General features: G+C 30.6%; 1 protein-coding gene across 1 annotated transcript; it reads right to left on the reverse strand.

The window, feature by feature from the left end:
* Positions 1-1,814: 1,814 nt before the first annotated feature.
* On the reverse strand, positions 1,815-16,180 carry LOC141342979 (uncharacterized). Its single transcript, XM_073847571.1, has 12 exons — positions 15,621-16,180; positions 13,481-13,620; positions 13,216-13,391; positions 12,972-13,132; positions 11,723-11,863; positions 11,251-11,372; positions 10,998-11,166; positions 8,682-8,827; positions 6,252-6,376; positions 4,237-4,363; positions 4,005-4,138; positions 1,815-2,313 (listed from the first exon to the last, which is right to left on the reverse strand). The coding sequence occupies exons 1-12, from the start codon at positions 16,079-16,081 to the stop codon at positions 2,194-2,196; spliced, it is 2,022 nt and encodes a 673-aa protein (XP_073703672.1). The 5' UTR covers positions 16,082-16,180; the 3' UTR covers positions 1,815-2,193.
* Between the last annotated feature and the right edge of the window lie 8,437 nt (positions 16,181-24,617).

Below are 24,617 nucleotides of genomic sequence, written 5' to 3' on the forward strand. Positions count from 1 at the left end.
AAAATTTCACAGAACAATACATAATGGAATCTTCAAGCAGCGAGGATGATTGTTGTCCACTTTCTTCTTAAAAAGAGAAAAAGAAAGGACATATTGGGTCCATCCAATTATAAAATATAGAGAGGAATGAGAGAACACTTTTGTGTATTATGAGCTGCGGGATTATCCTGAGTGATTCAAAGTTTACTTAAGGATGTCAGTAAACTTTGATGCTTTGCAAGCATTACTGGAGCCACATATTATAAAGAATATCACTAATTTCTGTGAGCTGCATGCACAAGGACCTTTTTACAGTGCTTTGTGCTGCGAGGCGATGTGGATGAATTTGTCAAATGCAATTCTGGATTTTGGCGTTCGCTTGTACGGTGGCTCTGAACTGTCAAAACACCTCTCAAAATGCTGGCTACAGATGCGAAAAACGCAAAAAATCTAACCCGATCAAATTTTTTTTTTATGACAGGCAGTGTGCAAACGTGATCGACATAACGTGAAGTCGTATTTATTTTTTAACGTGCAAAACATTCGGGCGAAAATTTTGGGCTGGTGTGCAATGACCTTAACTCAGATTGTATTCGACTGAAACAAGATAGTCACATGCACCTAGGATGGCTTGTGAGTGAGTAAATCATGTGGTAATTTTCATTCTTGGGTCTTTAAGGATACTTCTCAGCAGGGCCTAAAACTAACTTTTTTTGTACTGACCATGAAACAGTTATTACTACTACAATTTTAACAATTAATAGGCTCTGAAATACAAAACAACTTTTAATTTAAATGATTTTAAAACAATCTTTACAACTATAAATTGTATATGCATAAACTACAGTAGTCAACATTCGAAGTGGATCAACACCTTCATCAAAGTTGTTATAAAACAAAAACAACACCCGTTTTTGTCTTAGGACAGCTTTAATGAATTTTTTTGATCCACTTCAAATGTTGACTACTGTATACAGATTCATTTTTATTTAAGCTACAAAAGGTAATCATCAACTAGAGCAGTCAAATGATTTCTCTTTTTTTCTTTTGTACTTTGATTTACATCAGTGACAGACGTCAGCAGGTTTCACTTTAAAAGCACGTTGTCTCTTTAAAACCTAGTACACTTGACGTGGATCTGACTTATATCAGATTTTCTTTTAACTCTTCAGTCATTTAAGACTTTATAACTTATTTAAGACAACATTTACCTGGTAAATATAATAATAGTTATCACCTTACTTACCTAGTTGATTGATTAAATTGATAATTGCATACATTTTTTGTATTACAAGTTTTCGAAAATGGCTAAAAATGCAAATGGAGCATTATTTAATGAAATATGCACTAATCTGAATAAACTTCCAGTACAAAAATGTAAACACTGGATGAAGTCAGTTTCAAAATTCTTGTTTAAATTATTATTTTTTTTGACATATTAGAGTCTATTTTTTTACAGAGGAAATTCTGGCCATCTCATTTTGTCACATAATTTATTAAAATACTTAAAATATACAGAAAACATTTTTTGGGGGGGGGGTGGGGGGGGGGGGCTTTAGGATAATGTAAAAATGTAAAGTAAAATGTAAAGTCTGGCGTGCGTAAGCGCTACTGTAGTGGAGATTCGCAGCTCAGTGTAGGACAAAAAAATTATTATAAAGTGCTATAAAAGAAACACTTAACAGTGACTTTTGGATGTTTTCTTTCGACTAGTCTGAATAAACAAAAAGCCCACAATCTCAAACCTGATTTGCCTGCAGTGTCTCCCCTTAAAATGCTGTCTAAATATGCATTTAGAAAACATAGCTAGTAATGCAAATAAATTGACTGATGTGTATCTCTCAAGACATAATTTATTTGAAAAATAGCTGTCAATTTATGTGTGTTTATTAGACTGTGTCTCATCTCAGTTGTCAACCATTCTAAAAACCATTTAATAATCTCAGATTGCATTTGTAATCAAAAATAACCATAAAAAAGCAGCATGAGGGAATACTGAAAAGAACATAAAAATAAAAAAACAGATGATTCTGGATGGGACAGTAATGAGTAATGCTGTCAAAAAGATGCAAGTCAGAATTCTAAAAAAAATATTTAAGCAGAAGTGAGAATTTAAAAAAATATTTAAGCAGAAGTGAGAATTAAAAAGCAAATGTTTCAGCAGAAGTGAAAATGTAAAAAAAAATATTTCTTCTGAATTATCCGTCTGTAAAATTATTTATAAAACACTAGAAAGGAGTACATAATAATGTACCCCGGATTAGTCTTTGGATCTGGATTGCGTCCTTCAAAGAGTCCAAAGTAAAGGACAGAGTTGGTTCCACTTAGGTCCAGCTGTGAGAGAAACACACACATTAACACATCATGCCAATAAAAACAAATGTAATTTTAAAGGTACATCAACAAAATGACATGCTTCTGGGTGCACTCTTAAAAATAAATTAAGAACCATTTTTGTTTCCCCAAAGAACCTTTCAGTGCACAGTTCTTAAAAGAACCATTTTTTTTTCTTAATCTGAATCTGAAAATTTTTCCACTGTAAAGAATGTTTTTAAAGGTGTTAAAAGTTCTTCAGGGACACATCAATGTTAATAAAGAACATTTATTTTTAAGAGTGTATGTCAGAATAAATTATGTGACCCAGGACCACAAAACGTGATGTATTGTTTGTTAGGATAGGACAATAATTGGCCAAAATACAACTATTTGAAAATCTGTAGTCTGTGGGCAAAATAAATAAAGCAAGTAAGTAAAATATATTGTATTATAATAAAAATTATATAAAATAATATTTAAAAAGATGTTATTGTAATTTTTGTTTTATCAGTAGTAGTAGCAGTAGTAATGTTATTTGCAAAAATACAATAAAAAAATGTAAAATAAAATAAAATAAAATAGTAAAAAAATAATAAAAAAAGATTATAATCATTTCTATATTATTGTTGTTATTATTAGTATTATTACTACTATTCTAGCACACAATTCTTGGAAAGTTTTTACTTATCCCAAAATATTATATGCAAAATAAATAAATAAAAATAAAATTCTATTAAAATTTTACAAAGATTTAAAAAAAATATTTTTTGTATTGTTGTTATTATTAGTATTATTACTAGTACTATTCCAGCACACACATAAAAACACACATTCAGTTCATGTAAAGTCTTTACTTTTCCAGAAATGTTATATGCAAAAAATAAAAAAGTAAAATAAAATAAAAATAAGTAAAATAAAAATAATATAAAAAAATATATATAAGATTATATAAAGTTTTTATAAAGTTTATACTTATCCCGAAATGTTATATGCTAAATAAAAACATGAAATACTATTAAAATAAAAATATTATTAAAAAATTACAAAAAAATATATATTTTAAATAATTTTTGTATTATTGTTTTTTTTTTTAACTAGTATTATTAATAATACTATTCCAGCACAGACATAAACACACATTCAATTCATGGAAAGTTTTTACTTTTCTAGAAATGTTATATGCAGAAATTTAAATAAAATACAATAAAAAAGTAAAATGTAATAAAATAAGGGTCAATATTTTGAAATTGATTTATACATACAAGTTGAATAAATAAACTTTGCATTGATGTATGGTTTGTTGGGATAGGACAATAATTGGCCAAAATACCACTATTTGAATATCTGTAATCTGAGGGTGCAAAAAAATCTAAATATTGAGAAAATCGCCTTTAAAGTTGTCCAAATGAAGTTTTTAGCAATGCATATTACTAATCAAAAATTAAGTTTTGACAGATTTACAGTAGGAAATTTACAAAATATCTTCATGGAACATGACCTTGACTTATTTTTCTAATGATTTTTGGCGTAAAAGAAAATCTATCATTTTGACCCATACACGGTATTTAGACTTAAGACTGGTTTTGTGGTCCAGGGTCACATATTGCTTTACTACATGCTGAATACTGCACAGGACATGCAGTATGCGTAGTATGCAACATTGTTGTCACATGACCTCATCATGTTAAATGCATTTTGTTTTCCTGTACCTGGGAAGTGATGTCTGTCCTCCAAGGATCCACCTGGAGTCCGTCACACCAGCCTGCACGGCCGTACAACCAGGTGCCATGTTCATTGGGCACTGCTCCTTCAGGTACTCGCATGGCACAGCCCAGAGGTGTTCCTACATGGACATGGACATCTGTTTTACTTTACGGACACAGTGTGAGCACATCTTGATGTTATCTAGTTCACCAATCTTGTCACCCTATTCCTACTAACCAGCTGACTCAAACACAAGGGTGTTATTGATGGATCTGTTGATGAGGAAATGGTGTGACGTCACACAAAATTCTCCGCAGAAGTTCTCGTCAGACCCATGAGCCGTGATAACGGCATATAACTCCACCTGCCACACCAAAATACACATTCAATCCATGGAAAGCTTTTACTTATCTAGAAATATTGTTGGCAAAATAGATAAGAAAGCAAACAAGGAAGTAAAATATATTGTTTTATAATTATACAAATTATATTAAATAATATTAAAAAAGATGTTATTGTAATTTTTGTTTTATCAGTAGTAGTAGTAATGTTAAAAGCAAAAAGTAAAATAAAATAGTAATAGTAACAATAAATAGTATAAAAAATATCATATATATATAAAAATAAATAAAAAATACACACACACATATATATATATATATACACACACACACACACACACACACACACACACACACACACACACACACACACACACACACACACACACACACACACACACACACACACACACACACACACACACACACACACACACACACACACAGAATGTATAATAATTTCTGTATTATTGTTGCTAGTATTATTACTACTAATCCAGCACAGACATAAAAACACATTTAATGCTTGGAAGTTTTGTACTGATATGCAAAAAATAAAATAAATAAACAATAAAATAAAATGCTATTAAAATATATATTTATTATATATATTTATTACCACTAGTATTATTCCATCACACACATAAAAACACACATTCACTTCATGGAAAGTTTTTACTTTTCCAGAAATGTTATATGCAAAAATTTAAATAATATACAATAAAAAAGTAAAATAAAATAAAATGCAATAAATAGTATTAAAATAAAAATCATATTAAAATGTATAAAAAAGATTTTAATTGTTGTATAAAGCGTTATAAAATTTTTACTTATCCTAAAAGGTTATATGCTAAATAAATCAAATAAAATATAAAAATTCTATTCAAATAAAAATCTATATATCTACTGTACATCTATTTATCTATTATATATTATATATGTATTTATTTATTTTTTGTATTATTGTTATATTATTAGTATTATTACTAGTACTATTTTTACTTATCCAGAAATGTTATATGCAAAAATAAATAAATAAAACAAGAATATATAAAATAAATGCCAAATATTTGTAAAAAAAAAAAAAATAATATTAATAATATTATTGTTGTTATTATTAGTATTATTACTAGTACTATTTCAGCACAGACATAAAAACACACATTCAATTAATGCAAAGTTTTTACTTTTCCAGAAATGTTATATGCAAATATGTAAATAAAATACAAATAGTATTAAAATAAAAATCATAATAAAATATAGAAAAAAGTGAAAAATTTAATAAATATTATCCCGAAATGTAATATGCTAAAAAAATAAATGAATGAAAAATACTACATATAAAAAAAAAAAAAAGTTTGTATTATTGTTTTTTTTACTGTTACATGCAAAAAATAAATATATAAAAAAAATGTTTTTACTTATCCAGAAATGTTATATGCAAAAATAAATAAATGAATAAATAAAACAAGAATAAATTAAACACATTAAAAATATTTGTAAAAATATTACATTTTTTGTATTATTGTTGCTATTATTAATATTATTACTAGTACTATTTCAGCACACACATAAAAACACACATTCAATTCATGGAACGTTTTTACTTACACATAAATGTAAAATTTCTATTAAAAAAATATGTATTCAAACTAATAATTACATATCTAAAATTATACTAAATTTAAAAAAGTATAAATGTTTTTAAAATAAACTGTTTAGTATATTATTTGTTCACCAAGGCTGATATTTCGACTGATATTTGGCATTTTTTTTATTAAATATTATGTTTTCCTGTATGGCCAACATGTCAGAAGCAGGACTTTTATTTTGACGGTGCATCTGGCTTACATTATTTAAATAATATTATTACTATTTCACCAATAATAATAATAGTTTTGGATTGATCACCTTCTTTGTTGAAGCTGGAAGACTGAACTTGATCTCCTGGTATCTGCTGTTATAGTCCTTGTCAAACGTCCCCCCAGGAAAGAGTGACATAACCTTGAAAGGGTACAATTTATCTGAGTAATTACCTGTGAAAACAATATCAGATAATGTCAACATCCATAACAGATGTCCTCATCCCACTGAAATCTATTAGACTTGGTTTATTACTATAGTAACTGGAGTTGCATTGACGCATTTTGGGAAAGCAGCCAAGGCCACTAAATGCACTTCCAAGAAAAGTGTATTTATGGTGTCCTACAAGTGCACTAAAAATAGAGCTACTGATTATAAATGTATGACTTATGACTGAAGCTGACTACAAAGAGTACAGGAGCTTTAGTAACAGACCACACTTTGTAGGACTTTAAGATCTCTGTAAGTTACATGAAATGGAATTATTCAGAAAAGTAATATGTGAAAGAGTTAACTATGTCGATTATTTTCCACTTCTCTTTTCCAAAACTGGAGACACCTCATATTGTTCCTCTGAGTATGACTGACTCAGTTATACACGTGTGGGTGAGCAATAGCATTCACAGCTGCACGCAGTAAATCAGAATTTGTTATGTTCTTTCCACTAAAATGTTGGTGTTCATGCAAAAAAATGGTTGTTTTACTAAATCCAGTGTCCACTGCCTAAATGCATCCCTTCTAAAGTGGCATCCTTATTGAAACAGAACCTCATACAAATAGCAGACAGGTGGTCCTAAAATCTAAACATACACTACCAGCCAAAAGCCTTTGAACAGTAAGATTTTTAAATGTTTTTAAACAAATCTCTTCTGCTCACCAAGCCTGTATTTATTTGATCCCAAAGTAAAGCGAAAACAGTACAAATTTGAAATAATTTTACTATTTAAAATAACTGTTTTCTATTTGAATATATTTTAAAATGTAATTTATTCCTGTGATTTCAAAGCTGAATTTTAAGCATTGTTACTCCATTTCTGAAGGACATGATCCTTCAGAAATCATTCTAATATTCTGATTTGCTGCTCAAAAAACATTAATTTTTATTATTATGTTGAAAACAGCCGAGTAGATTTTTTCAGGTTTCTTTGATGAATAAAAAGCTCAGAAGAACAGCATTTATCTAAAACAGAAATCATTTATAAATGTCTTTATCATCACTTTTGATCAATTTAAAGCATCCTTGTTAAATAAAGTATTAATTTCTATAATTCCTCCCCCCCCCCCCAAAAAAAAAATTATGTTATGATCAAATTTTAATGATTCCAAGCTTTTGTATGGTATAGTGTATAACGCTACAAAAGCTTTTTTTATTATTTCAGATAAATGCTGATATATGGATCTTTCTATTTATCAAATAATTCAGAGAAAAATTTACTTAACTGTTTAAATATTGATAATAATAGTAATAATAATACATTTTTCTTGAAAAGCAAATCAGAATATTAGAATGAGTTCTGAAGAATCATGTGACACTGCAGACTGGAGTAATGATGAAAATTTAGCTTTGATCAGAGGAATAAATTACATTTTTAAATATATTCAAATAGAAAACGGTTATTTTAAATAGTACAAATATTTCACAATATTAGAGCTTTTGCTGTATTTTGTTTTTTGGATCGAATAAATGCAGGCTTGGTGAGCTGAAGAGACTTCTTTAAAAACATTACAAATCTTACTGTTCAAAATCCTTTGACTGTTGTGTATTTGACATGAAAATAAAGTACAGTGTAAGTACTTAGAAACATAATCAATGCATAAAATGCCTGACAATCGAAACAACAGATAACAAAATATCATACCAAGTGGTATTCATGTTAAAGAAATACAGCATAAGCATGTTTCAAATATAACACTTCACAAAAAAGACATCTGTTAGGTTTGAAATAATAAAAAACAAAAGGTTTTGTTTGTGTTTTTTAAAGAAGCTCACCAAAGCTGCATTAATGTGATCAAGAAACTGTAAAAACAGTAATATTGTGAAATATTATTACAATTTGTTTGAATATCTATTAAAATGTCATTTATTTATGTCGTGCAAAGCTGAAATTTCAGCATCAATACTCCAGTCTTCAGTGTCACATGATCCTTCACAAATCATTCTAATATGCTGATTTGCATATTATTTAAAATATCTTTGATTATAATCAATGTTGAAAACTTATTTTCATATTTTTGTGGAAACCATGATACATTTTACTTTTCAGGAATATTTTGTAACATTAAATGTCTTTACTGCAATTTTAGATTCATTTATGCATCCTTGAATAAAAGTATGAACTTTTTTCAAATCAGCATTTTTCAAGGATTCTTTGATGAATAGAAAGTTGTAACTTTATAATGTCTTTATTTTCAATCAATTTAATTTGTCCTTGCTAAAATCAAAGTACTAATTTCTTAAAATAAATAAATAGTTCTAACCTGTCTTGTTGCTGTGACTAAAGCGCAGATTAAGAGACGTCATCCATGGCATCGCCCATGGCACAGTCTTCATGGTGAAGGCACATTTCTTCTCATTTAGCAGGGGAATCAAAGCAGAAACATCCGTCAGCCAATGACCTGTGCCTCTGTAAAAAAAAAAAAATAAAATAAACTGTCAAAAACCATTTTAACAAGTAACACACATACTAAAGGCCCATTCACATCAAGAATTACAACTATAAAGATAACTATAAGGACAGTGCCCTCACCAACGCACAATAACATTCTGTATATCATAAGCACAAGCAGTTCTGTCATATGCCACTTTAAAGTGATAGTTCACCCTAAAATAAACATTTGACGTTTATCTGCTTACCCCTGCCATTATATGACTGACAGACTGCAACGGTTTGCGTTAAAAATCTTCATTTGTGTTCTACTGAAGAAACAAAGTCACCTACATCTTGGATGCCCTGGGGGTAAGCAGATAAACATCAAATTTTCCTTTTTGGGTGAACTATCCCTTTAAATGCTCAAGCTCTTTAAAGCAGAACAAATTCTGATTGGCTGTCAATCCATTAATCGTTCATCAGCTGGAAAAAATGGTTCTGAAAGTGATTCCATTGATATTGTTCCTCTGTGCCAGTATCACTATAGTTGTGGTGTGGACTTTGCTATTCTTTTAAAAGGTAACATATTATGAAAATCTGACTTTTTCCGTGTTTAAGTGCTATAATCGGTTCCCCAGTGCATCTACCAACCCAGAAAATGTGAAAACGGACCACCCAGTAACTTAGTTTTGGTAAGGTTTTCTCTGCAAGCATGTGAAAAAAATGAGGTTTTACTCCCCCAATGACTTGGTAAGAGGATCTTATTATAATATTACCGCCCCTTAATCTCCACCCACAGTGCCGCCATTGTGTTTCTACAAGTGACAATGGTGTACCAGTTCTAATGCCTGTTAGCCTGTTGTTGGCTGCACAGACGAGCACAGAACACTATTTAGAGTCCCAGCCTCAGAGGAGAAAAGAGAGCATTGGATTTATTTATTTACTCTATTTATTTACACTGCTGCCACACAGATCTAATATAAACATGATTTCTTTCCCAGTTGTTTACCTTCACAGACATAACTGGCTGTTTTTGTAACTTGTGTGTTTTTAACACAAACTTGCATGTATTTGTCAGTTTAAGCGCAATAAGACACGAAAGAGATCTTAGTTTAGTACTCACATGCCGTGTGAAAGCCGCTTTCTGTGCGCATGCTTCAGATGTGTGATATATCAGAAATATATCAGAAATTTATACTAATATGGTTTAAAACACATGATTTCAGCACGATAGACATGATAATCAAAACCAAATAGATGTTTTTTTGACAGAATATCTGAAGTACAAGCTGTAAAGGCACTGCCCTATTCTGCAAATGGAGGCAGGGAGAAGCAGCTAATTTGCATTTAAAGAGACATGCATGAAAACAGCATGTTACTGCTTCCACTCAAAATGGCCATTTTCAAAATGACATAAAAAATGATCTGTGGGGTATTTTGAGCTGTAACTTCACAGACACATTCTGGGGACACCTAAGACTTATATTACATATTGTAAAAAAGAAGGGGCATAATAGGTCTTATTATTATCAGGGCTACAGATTATTATTATCAGGGCTAGCTTGGTTCTCATAAGAGTACCTGAAGATTTGGTTTGGTCCTCACACTACATATAGTGTGACCCATGAAATATAACTCCAAAAAATAAATTAATAATAGTGATAATAATATAATTGGCCTTTATTTATTTATTTATTTATTTTTATAAAATAATACACAAAATAATAAAGTGTGGTAACACTATTATGTTTTAAAATAAAAAGGGAGTATTAAATTAAAAAAATATCATAGTAAGCCTAAAAATAAAATGATGATATTTACTTTTTAATTTGAATTTTAATCATTTTCAAACCTGATTTAGCAAGCTTTGATTTTGCCGGCCTGCTGCGTTCCCCCCGGGTTTCGTGCTTCCGATAAAAGAGCATTCAGTGAAGAGCGTCAGTGAATGAAATGTCGCGTTTTTGCATTGTGATTTAAAAACAGCAGCGAATAGCCTAGAATTATGCTTTCAGTTTAAATACAAATCTTATGCAGTATTACAGTTTGTTTATCTAAAATGGTACTTGTGCATTAATAGCTGCAACCATTTCAGTACGCATATGTGCACTCTGAACTAATTTACACAGCGCATTTTCTTATTTTGGTCATGCATGCCTGATGCCATCAAAATGATAATGTTGAAATGATCATAATGATGATCATGTACCTGCGGAAGGCTGTTATCCAGCGCCCGAGCTCCAGGTTGCAGTATGGGCTTGTAGGATCGCAACATACATACAGCTGTACAGTGTGATCCCAATGAGCACATGTCTCGTCTCTGCGGCCTGGACAGGACAGGGAGGCTTCCAGTTCCAGAATATCATAATTCATGAAATCTATATACAAAAACAGAAAGAATTAGACAAAAATGTCGAATGATAGACCTGTCATGGTGGATGTTACTAATGAGAAGCTCAAACCTCCAGGTAGATCCACCACTGCTTGAGCTCCTGTCTCTCCCTGCATCAGATGACGATCAAACACAGGTACTGTAACAGCAGGCCGACTCAGCTGCTCCTGCAAAGCTTCATTGAATGTGAACCTACAAGATAAAATACATGGGGAAAAGGGGGAATTAAAGAAATAAAAGCATAGGCCAATAACTTTAGTAATGATAAGATATACTTTTTTTAATATTTGAACAATATCAGTATATATTGAATATTTTAGCACAATTTCAACTGTCAGATATCTGCACTGGCATAGACCATCTGTCAATTACCAAACATTACATTTCACTGGATTCAAAATGTGACGACTAGCCCCGGTTTCCACTTTATGCACTAAGCATGAACTGTTTTGAATAGACTGAAGATACAAATGTTTTAAACATGTTAAGTATTAGCTGTAAAGTGGACGAAATATACACCAAACAGACATTAGTTTCCTTACCATTGAGCCTGCCAGGTCATGAATCTAAAGGTCGGGTAGAGAAACCAGCCCATCTCAGAGAGCGCCCCCTTCTGGTTGATCGCGAAAAAAAAGTTTGGAGAAGGTGTGATCTGGAAAGTTACATTCACAGGGCGCCCATTTCTATCAAAACAATACACATGTCAAAAATTAGCCTGTTTAAACAATACAAGTAAGGCTGCAACATTGCAAATACACACAAAGATCTTAAATATTAAATCCACAACCAATCAGAAACTGCCTTAGAGCTTATCTTATTAAATATTAATGGACTGTCACTACAATGTTCGCATGTGATTTTTCCTCTAAAGGAAACTACTTTTGAAGATATTGTAAAATGACAGCAAAAGCATTCATTGAACTGATGAGGATAATGAAGATAATTGGCTAAACTTAGTCAAAACTTTTTTTTAATGTTTTTTCTGCTTACCAAGCCTGCGTTTATTTGATGGTAAGTACAGGAAAAACAGTAAAATGTAGAAATATTTTACTAAATAACTGTTTTCTATTAATATATTTTAAAATGTAATTTATTCTTGTGATTTCAAAGCTAAATTTTCAGCATCATTACGTCAGTGTCACGTGATCCTTCAGAAATTGTTCTAATATGCTGATTTGCTGTTCAATAAATATTTATTATTATTATAATTACTATTATCACATAATATTATATTTTATATTATTATATATTACAAAATATTTCTATTTCATATAAATGCTGTTCTTCTAAACGTTCTATTCATCAAAGAAACCTGAAAAACTTTACTCAGCTGTTTTCAACATAATAATAATAATAATAATAATAATAATAATAACAATAAATGTTTTCAGCAGCAAATCAGAATATTATAATGATTTCTGAAGGATCATGTGACTGGAGTAATGATGCTAAAAATTCAGCTTTGAAATCACAGGAATAAATTACATTTTTAAATGTATTCAAATAGAAAACAGTTATTTTAAATATATTAAAAATATTTAATAATTTTACTGTTTTTGCTGTACTTTGGATCAAATAAATGCAGGCTTGGTGAGCAGAAAAGACTTATTTAAAAAAACATTTAAACTCTTTTTAAAAAATTTTACCCGAATTATTGAATTATTTACAATCATAGAATTATTTACAAACCCAGAATACAGTAAACAAAATATGGAATAAAATAATTTATGTTAATGCAGGTTTGTGAAAAATCCATATTTTTCAGTTGTGAGCTATGATTAAGGTTCTCACCGCAGAGCTTGTATGACAGAGGGCTCAACATGGACCATAGATGCAGGTATGTTGATGGAGGTGGAACAATCGTCTCCTAAACAGTTCATGTCCTGAATGGGATTCCCAGGCAATGCATACACCAGCACTCCAGTAGCATTGGATTCAGCCATGTTTTTTATCTTAAACATTTAAAAACATTAAAAAACAGGTCATATCTTGTATGTTAAACAAATATCCATGCTGCCTTGCTCATGCATCTCACCTTTGTGAAGAAAGAGCAGCCACCCTCCGATATAAACGCAACAGCACCTTTGACAGACGTCACAGGTTGACAACCATCACCTGCATCCAGCAATCTGTAAGGATCGGTACCCCAGCGTCCATTTAGCCAGTCGTATCGGGCATTGAGACGCTTAGCGATCACTGGTATGCTCCAATCTGAAATTCCAGAATTTAAGAAGATTTAAGAAATTACTCACACCAAGCAAGTGAAAATGAGTCATGTGATCTCATCAAAACAGACTCACCTGGAGAGGAGAAAAGCACCTGAGCGAGGCCGCAGTTGTGTCCACCACATCCCCATGAGTAAAGTACTCTGGGTAACCAGTTACCCAATGCAAATACAGGTGTAGGAGAGAAATGCAGTCTGGACAAGATCTCTTTACCTCTAACAAGAAAAAAAAGGTAATAAAAAAAAAAACATAGTGCTGAACAACAATTAATCATGATTACATCCAAAATAAAAGTGTTTGTTTATATATGTGTGTTTACTGTGTGTATTTATATACATATAAAGACACACATACTGTATATATTTTTGTTAAATATTTACGTGGATATATTTATATTCATAAAATGTATATTATATATACATATATTTAATATATAAACATTACATATTTTTCTTAAATATATCTATGCATGTGTGTATTTATACATACATAATAAATATAAACAGTACATACATGTAAATTATGTACACAAAAACTTTTATTTTGGATGTGATTGTTGCCCAGCTAGCACTAAAAAATTAACTACAGTACTACAATGATGTCCAAAAATCATAATTTAACCTGGTATTTTAAGCATAAATAAATAATACATAAAAAAACTAATAAGAAAAAACTAAAATTATGAATTAAAAAATGTTTTAGTTTTAGCACAAATAAAAAAATAAGTATAACAACAATGATGGCATTGGGTGGTAAAACCATAATAATGTACTTATATTCTACTGTACTGAATGTTTACATACTTAATATATATACTACTACTTAATATATACTTAATATATATACTACTATATATGTATACTATTGTAATTATTTAATGGTTTTTCAAGGTAATTAAAAAAAATGCTATAGTATTACCATGATGCCAAAAAATCATAATTTAACCTTGTATGTTTGGCATAAATAAATAAATAATAAATAAATAACTAATAAGAAAAAAAAAAAAAATTTATGAATTAAAATATATGATTTACAAATAATTATTTAAATGGTTTCTCTAGGTAATTAAAAAACTTTAAAAATATCAATAAAATAAAAAAAGAAAACTTTTTAGCACAAATAAAAAATAAGTATAACAACAGTGATGGTATTGGGTGGTAAAACCATGTATATTCTATTGTATTGAAAAAAATACTACAGTATTACCATGATGTCCAAAAAACATAATTTAACCTGGTATTTTTGGCATAAATAAATAAATAATAAAAAAGGGAAAAAATTAAAATATATACATTAAATATAATTATTTAAATGATTTTCCAAGGCAATTAAAAAATATATATAATTTTAAAACCAGGTATTTTTTGTACAAAGAAGAAAATGTCTACAAATGAATACCCCTATTTATAACAACAGTGATGGTATTGGGTGGTAAAACCATGTTAAATGTACTTTGCAATATTCTACTGTATTGAATGTTTACATACTTGTATACTATTGTAATTATTAAATAGTTCTCCAAGGTAATAAAAAAATACTACAGTATTACCATGATGTCCAAAAATCATAATTTTACCTGATATTTTTGGCATAAATAAATAAATAATAAAAAAAGAAAGGAAAAAAAAAACTGTACTGTATTGAATGTTTACATAATTGTATACTATTGTAATTATTAAATAGTTCTCCAAGGTAATAAAAAAATACTACAGTATTACCATGATGCCAAAAAATCATAATTTAACCTGGTATTTTTGGCATAAAAAAAACCCTAAAACCTAAAAAAAAAAAAAAAAAACACAAATGTGAATTTATATATATATATATATATATATATATATATATATATATATATATATATATGAAATATAAATTATTTAAAAGGTTTTCCACTGTAATTTAAAAAATATTAAAAATATGCCATGATGTCCAAAAATCACAATAAAACATTTTACTTTTTGGTAGGCTATAGAAAAGATTAAAAATAGATAAATAAATGCATTTTTATTAATAAAAATGTCTGCATCTGTCTCTATTGATCTACAGTGAATTTTTATATATTCGTATACTGTGGTAATAATTTAAATGGTTCTAAAAAAGTAATTTAAAGACTACTAGAAAGAAAGAAAGAAAGAAAGCCACAGTGATCAGATGTCAATGTCATGGTACTTTGATAGCGAATGATAACCAAGTCTGTCTATTTTAGTGTCAGTACCCGTGAGCCGCAGCATTGTACACTTGTTCTCTCATCCAGAGGGCGTCCTGTAGTGCAGTGTCATCCAGGGACAGGAGCAGAATTTCAGTATCGGACGGCAGATATTTCAGCAGGTCTGAGAGGGACTCGGTCCACGTCCACAGACACTCCAGAAAGGCGGATTTATTCGTGAACGCGTGGACGATGAGCGCGCGCCTCGAGTCGTTCTGGGGATTGTAAACAAACACTCCATCCAGAGTTTGGACCTGAAAAGCAGGAGCAGGATCGCCAGGCTCAAACCCCGGGAGACCTTCACTGGACCTCCCTTTGTATCTAGTGCTACCTGTATTCTGCTCGACAGAGTCTATGTGCTGCAGATTATCAGATGATTTCGCATTTCTCGGAGACGTTGCATTAGCGCGAAACGCAGTGCCCAAATGTAACAGATAAAAATAAAGCAGCAGAAATCGACAATAAAACATGGTTTTCAATTGAGAACGGGCATGTCTTTGTATAAAAACACGTACGTGGACTGTGCACGCTGCCGAATCTGTGTATCTCTACATTGTTTCACTTTTAATTCAAGTTCCTCTTTTGGATAAACGCAGGGGCGTGGCCTACGGAGGCCTGGCAGGTTGGGTTTGAGTGACACGTTCTAGTGGCCAATAAGAGACGAGAAGTAGCGTATTGCCATGCAAAATACTGAATAGAATCATTCGAATTTAATATTTAAAATACAACCAAACATCAGGAAGAATAAAGAACAGCAACGACTTGAAAATCTATTCGTTTTATTTAATCTGCGACACATTTCAATGACTTTTATTTTATGTCCTTGTTGGAGCCTTCTGTAATATTTTATTTCTTCAAATTAATTATGTTTCACCTCAGTGTTATTTTACACACACACACACACACACACACACACACACACACACACACACACACACACACACACACACACACACACACACATATATATATATATATATATATATATATGAGTCTTATTTAATTTTATGTCAGTTTTATTTATTTTATTTTATATTATTTTTTGTCATTTTAATACTTCAGTTTTAGTTTTATCTCATGTCCTTGTTGGAATCTTCTTTAATAGATTATTTCTTCAAATTATTTATGTTTCATGTCAGTGTTATTCATACGACAATAGTAGTTATTAATATAAATATATACTATTAATATAAAGTTAACTTTTTCTATATTTTAGTTGTAATTAATATATATATATTAGTTTTAATTTTAGTTGTAATATTAAATATAAATTAATTATGTTTTAAGTCAGCGTTATTTATATACGATCGTACTTTTTAATATTTAGATATTAGCTTTTATTTGTTTAGTGTTAATTTTCAGTTATAATATTTTTTGTGCTTTTGTCATATAACATAACAGCCTTTTATGTCAGTTTTATTTATTTAAATGTATTTTTAGTCATTTTACTTTTACTTTTACAATTTTTGTTGTATTTTATGTCCTTAGAGCATTCTTTAATATTTTATTTCTTCAAATTAATTATGTTTCAAATCAGTTTATACACGATCATAGTAATATATATATATATATATATATATATATATATATATATACACATACACACACACACACACACACACACACACACACACACACACACACACACACACACACACACACACACACACACATACAGTATACATATACATATATATAGCCTTATTTTATTTTTATTTAGCCTTATTTTATTTTTGTCAGTTTTATTTATTTATTACTAATTTTAGTACTTTAAAGTTAGTTGCCAATGCATTTTTTTACATTTTGCTATTTAAGCATATTTTTTAACATTCATCTATTTTTATTTTAGCTTTATTTCAATTAACAAAAATATTTTAATAGTTTTACTTTTAACAATAACACCATGTTTCATTTTATCATATAAAGATTGTCATATCAGCATCTCATTTTTCCTTTTTTTCTTGCTTCCTGTACAGCATGCACTTTCAAATTTAATTAATTTATTATTAATTTATAGAATTATGAAAATATTGAATAATATAAAATTAATTAATTAATTGAATTAAAATAAATTATTTAATATATTAGTATTTAAAATGTAATTTAATAAACAAATAAAAAAATAATAATCATGAAAAATTAATAGATCTGCTGAATCCTTTAAAACCATCAACCAGCACAAAATACCTATATTTATAATATTTGTTCAGGAATAGAATAGAATAGAATAGAATAGTCTCTTTAGAGGGTACAAACAGGCACATGCAGACAAGCACCATTAAAACTGCATCTGTCAAATGAATATGAGTGAAGGAAATCATGAAGTGTTGTGAAGTAAAGTTAGTGTTTAATTCTGAGACTCCTTCAAATTGATCAAGCATCTTGAAAGATGTGAACCAGAAGTGGATCAAAGGTCAAATGCAGAATGGAGAATAACAGCTGAAATCAACAGTGGATGAATCTCACAGGGATAATCTAGTGAAGCAGCAATTTTCTTTTAATAATTCATAATTGCCACCTGATTCCTCATCTGCCCGTTTCACCAGCCCTATTTAAACAGAGCTGCTGTTTGCACCGGATCTGAGGACAGGAATCATCGCAGGCAATGCTCAGATTATTTAAAGTCAGTCTGAATTTACTTAATTTACCATTGTCAGTGTAAAACAGCCTGAGAGTCCATCAAACTCACTTCATCATGAAGATCTTTGTGCTGATTATCCTGCTGTTGTCTGCTTTGTCAGATATTTTGTCCCAGAACTTTAGTCCTGATGAGGAGGATAACTTGATGAGTGACAAGTATCCAGACGAGGTTAGTGATTTCAGTCTTACATTGCTGCTCTTTTATGCCCATCTGGAATATAAAAGTGATATCATTTGCAATTTAATACACAATATTAATATTTAAACCAATGGACAAAATTCAAGTATGTCATTGCATAATTATGTCTATCATCTAAAGGGAAATTTGCTTGAATCTGACCTTCAGACGATGTTGGAAAGAGCCAACCGAGCACCTGGACTACAACAGGTTTTCGGTCTGATGGGGAAAAGATCATCTGGTAAAAGTTTACCTTGCAGAATGTGCAAAATGTGAATTATTTTACCAAAATAAGAGGAAATAACATATTTCACATAAAAGATGTTTACATATAGCCCACAAGAGAAAATAATAATTAAATGTATAAAAATAACTCAAAAGTTTACATACACTTGTTTCTTAATACTGTGTTGTTACCTGAATGATCCACAGCTGTGGATTTTTCTGTTTAGTATAATTTTCATGAGTCCCTTGTTTGTCCTGAACAGTTAAACTGCCCGCTGTTCTTCAGAAAAATCCTTCAGGTCCCACAAATTCTGCATTTTTGTGTATTTGAACCCTTTCCAACAATTACTGTATGATTTAGAGATCCATCTTTTCACACTGAGGACAACTGAGGGACTCATATGCAACTATTACATATGATGCTTCAGAAGGAAACACGATGCATTAACGGGGGTGAAAACTTTTGGAATTTGAAGATCAGACGAATGTACATGTTCATTCAAAAGTTTTCAACCCCCGGCTGTATACACACACACACACACACACACACACACACACACATATACATATATATATATATATATGTGATATATATATATATGGTATAAATACACTATAAATAATATAAATGTTGCTTTCTCTTTACAGCAAAATCACAGATAACACGAAGACGTAAGTATTTTGGATGAATGTTGGGGAGTTCTTCTAATCAAGCGTATGGAATAACGTGTTGTGTTTAAATGTTTTGATTTTTTTTTTTTTTGTGACCTTTTAATTCTGAATTTTGTGTGAATGAGTCAAATCTAATAATGAGGTTTATCTTACAAATTACTTCCAGGGCAGAAATTCCAGACTTTTGTGGGTCTAATGGGAAAACGGAATGCAGCTGAACCAGGTTTGTCAGTTTTTTCTTTCCTTTTTTTTACACATTCATACAGCATATTCTGTCACAAAATTTTTTATATAAATATTAAAATGAAATCTATTTTCTTTTAGGATCCTTCTAGAAAAACGCAAGCGCTGTGATGAAGCTTTAAACATGCACTTACCAAAACGTCAGGCTGAAACTGATAATGCCATGTTCTGAAATAAATAAATGAAAAATAAAAACAAAAGGTATTTGGGATATCGTATTTGTCTTAAATATGCAGTGGCACCAAAGAGCATTTGACGCTAAAGACAAGCTTACAGAAGTTCAGAAGTTTTTTTAGAAAAAGACACTTATTCCTCAGCTGGGATTGTGTAGAGCCCTCTGAAGCTGCATTGAAACGGCAGTTTGGACCTTCAACCCGTTGATCACCATTGAAGTCCACTATATGGAGAAAAATCCTGGAATGTTTTCCTCAAAAAACTTAATTTCTTTTTAACTGAATACATAAGTATCTTGGATGGCATAGGGTTGAGTAAATAATGAGGAATGTTTTATTCTGGAAGTGAACTAATCTTTTAAAGGAGTAGTTCACTTTCAGAACAAAAATGTAATAAATTAATAATAATAATAACGTACTCACCCCCTTGTCATCCAAGATGTTCATGTCTTTCTTTCTTCAGTCGTAAGGAAATTATCTTTTTTGAGTAAAACATTTCAGGATTTCTCTCCATATAATGGACTTTTATGGTGCCCCAGAGTGTGAACTTCCAAAATGCAGCTTCAAAGGGCTCTAAATGATCACAGCCGAGGAAAGAAGAGTCCTATCTAGCAAAACGATGGGTTATTTTCTAAAAGAAATGCCAATTTATATACTTTTTAACCTCAAATGCTCGTCTTGTCTAGCTTGGCAAGACGAGTGTTTGAGACTAAAAAGTATATAAGTTGTAAATGTTTTTAGAAAATAACCGATTGTTTCGCTAAATAAGACCATTCTTCCTCGGCTGGGATCATTTAGAGCTCTTTTGAAGCTGCATTTAAACTGCATTTTGGAAGTTCAAACTCTGGGGCACCATAGAAATCCTGAAATGTTTTCCTCAAAAGACACCATTTCTTTACAACTGAAGAAAGAAAGTCATGAACATCTTGGATGTATGTGTGTGTGTGTGTGTGTGTGTGTGTGTGTGTGTGTGTGTGAATGTATAGAGGGTTTGCACTTACGTCACGATTTGGTAAGTTACCCGGATGCACAGCCACATTGGAGATACTCGGATGTAAACAACAGCATTGATTGCACGGTTAATGTACTACTGGATATGTTGTTCTGCTAATTTATGCTGTCTAAATCATGAAAAAACGTGTAGAAGCTGCTAAATCATATTAGAGGAGGGCTTAGTAAGCAGGAAATAACGCAATATTTTGACAAACTAAAGTTAATAGGTGGTAAAGACATGTACAGCAGTATTAATTAAGATATTAGCCTAATATTTCACCTACCTGACAGGAAATGATAAGAACAAATGCGAATGTTGTCAATCCTGGTTCAGTTTGGCCAACCACAAACGCCTTTTGTTCCTCAGACAGTTTTTTGCACTCTTCTCCTTGATTTGTTAAAACTTTTGGCAGTCTAGTACTCCAAATTAGAGCTCTTCACAGAGGACCCGAGACCCGAGGACCCGGGACCCGACCCGGGACCCGTACGGGTTCGGGTCTATATTTTAAATGGTTAGCCGGGTCCGGGTCGGGTCCAAATCTATTACTTCGGGTCCCGGGTATGTTTAATTTGTGTGTAATACCCGAGTCGATCGGAGAACATCGCACCTTCCAGTGTCAGTCACCACTTTGCACGTGTTTTGTAACTTGCATCTTGTAAAATTATGATAAGAAAAGTGTGATAAGGAAATAAAAAAAAGAAGAAGATTAAATAAATAAATAAAAACGCGTGTCGCGTGACCGCAGCAGCGAGAAGCAGAGCGCAGGAGGAGTTAACGTAAACGGACGGTCGGTGATCATGGATTCCTTCAGGAGTGATGTGAAATAAAAAGCCTTGCACATTTATTTATTTCACATGAGCAACAAAATATGAGATCGAAAATGAACAGTCACATTAATGTTGTCTGTGATGTTTACACTGCATTAAAATAACGCGCATGAAATGTTTCTATGGCAACCAGAGCTGGCGACTTTTACCAAAGACCCAGAGCCATAGAGAAACTCTGCCAAATACTATAGAATACCTTTAAGGCCTTAAAGGGACTTTGCTTTTACTCTGCCATAGTACACATAGCATTCTTTCTTACGTTTATAATAATACGGAAGAACCATCTTGTTATATTTTAATTTTTTGGTCAGGCTCGGCTCAGAGAGCACAGTGATAATAGAAAATATGGTGGAAAAAATACACTCTTTTCAGAATAAGCTATTTACGCTATCAAGCTGTCTCGTGCTATACGTGCGAATTCCTCCTTTAAGTTTCATAAGATGACCACTAGGTGGAGCTCTAAACATATGTTTTGTATTGCTTTATCTTACTGAAGAAGATACTGTTATTGAAGATGCACGCAGTAAAGTTTACCGCATTCATTGTTTTGTGCCTTTTTGGGAAAAAAAATGTTTAATTATAAATTAATAATATTAATAAATAATAAATTAACTAATAAATAAAACACTTGCGCCGAGTCTTTATTACAATCTGCAAAAGTAGGCTATCGTTATTGTAGTTCAATGGTCATTCGTCACCGACCGTGACCGCGAGTAGCCTGCCCTAAATTAAAGCTGGAATAGTGGATTAAAAAGGGTCTTTCTGTCGGCAAGAGAGAAGAACAGCCTAACATGTAAATGTACTGAAGGAGGTCTGTATGCAACGCTACTAACAGTAGTTTACGCCAAAATAGTTTTGTTTTTTCCTTCGCAACTTATTTATAGTTAATAACAGTTTGCTGTGCAATATGTGCCGATCGGGTACAGTCGGGTCTGTGTCTTCCCAGCCGAGTTCGGGTCCAACTAGTACATTTAAGGTATATTTCGGGTCTTCACGGGTTCGGGTCCCACTTTAAAATAAAATACGGGTCCGGGTCGGTTCCGTCCAGGACATTTACGGGTCTCTTCGGGTTCGGGTACGAATTTTTGGACCCGTGAAGACCTCTACTCCAAATGTTCGTCCCGGTTTGACCGATTAAGTACACTCCAAAACATGACAAGAATGGACCATTTTCAGCAGCAATAATCATCCAAATTCGCGAGTTCCGTTCAGTTCACTAGCATTGTTTACATCCAGTGCCGTCAATATGGACAATATTGACGACGCGTCGTGAAAACACTATATGGAGAAATGGAGAAAACCCTTTCATTTCTTTTCGACTGAAGAAAGAAATACATGAATATTTTGGATGACATGGGGGTGAGTAGATTATCAGGAAGTTTTTATTCTGGAACTGAACTAATCCTTCAAAATTGCCTCAGTGTGTGAATTTATAGTAATGTTTTACCAGCTAATAAATGTAGTTTCAGCGTCTCCAATCCAAAAGAACGAGGAAGGAAGGGTTGATAATGTGTAGACACTGCCATCTAGTGCTGAATAATGATTAAAACATGATGAAGACTCACGCTGTCTCATGATTCATTCCCATGATATATGTAACCTATTTGACTTGTGCTCATTTATTACACTGACATAAATAAAAAACGTACAAGCCAGAACCAAATGACAAGAACTGTTCACAAATAATCAACAATAGAGCACATGCACAGTAAAATTCAATGGTTGTTTCAGTTTATAAGGAATTTTCAGTGGATTTTAGTGTTTTTTTTTTTTTTTTTTTTTTTTTTTCCCGGCTGTCCAATATTTCTCTTCTGCCCTTTAAAATTTGAATGCATTTGTTAATTAAAAGTAAACAAATCACCAAAGCTATTCAATTCATTTTAATACAAATTTAAATTATTTAAATTTTATCAGCTGATCAATTTTATTTAAAAATCGTAATTCATTTATAATTATGTTGGTCCTACTTTTACCTTGTACACTTTAAATGTGAATTATTCTTGACAGTTTCACCATATAACTGTAAAACCTATTTGGAAATATTCATTCATTAATACAGACAAAAAAAATGTAAAGTAAATATTGAATAACACTACTTCTAATGCAATACAGGAGGATAGTAAGTGATAAAATATAAATATTATAATCAGTGTTTCATGTACAGAAACATGGTTGTGGGTAAATTTTTAATAGATTTCAATGTTTATTTAAAATATATATATTTTGCAAAAAACATGATGTGAACATAACATGATTATTTTTTATCTATATTCTTACTGTTTTACTTATTGCATTAAACATTTAGAATCTACATTATTTATACAATTAAAATAAATAAAATGAACTAAAACTTAATTTTTAGACACACATTTTAAATAAAAAAATAAAATAAATGTAATTTAAAATATATTTATATAATTTAATACATATTAGTAATTATATATTTAATTTAATAATTAAGCTATAAGCTATAATACTATATAAATGATCATAAAATAACACTGATCAAAATTTTGAAACTGCAAAATAAAAAGATCTTATGAAATGTTTGAAATATTTTTTCATTTGAAATTTAGTTAAAGTTTTAGTAATTTTGTTATTTTAATGTCTATATAGTGTAATATGTATGTATAGTATTTATTTTATTTTTAATTTAGCTTTTGTAATTTTTATTTAATGTTATTTGATTTTTAAAAAATATATATACACACATTTTAAATAACATTTTTAAAATAAATAAATGTAACTTAAATTGAAAAAATAAAAATAAATTATATATATATATAATTTAATAAATATTAGTAATTAAATATTTAAATTAATAATTTAATATTTAAATAACTGAAAATATGAATAGAAGCTATAATACTATATAAATGATCATAAAATAAGACTGATCTTAATTTTGGAACTGCAAAATAAAAAGATTTTAAAAAAAGAATAAAAATTGTTTTTTTGTCTTTTTTAATGTCTATATAGTATAATATGTCTGTATAGTATTTATTTTTTATAATTTAGCTTTTGTAATTTTTATTTAATGTTATTTGATTTTTT

The sequence above is a fragment of the Garra rufa genome, chromosome 9 (assembly GCF_049309525.1).
Source record: "Garra rufa chromosome 9, GarRuf1.0, whole genome shotgun sequence".
Taxonomy (NCBI): Eukaryota; Metazoa; Chordata; class Actinopteri; order Cypriniformes; family Cyprinidae; genus Garra; species Garra rufa.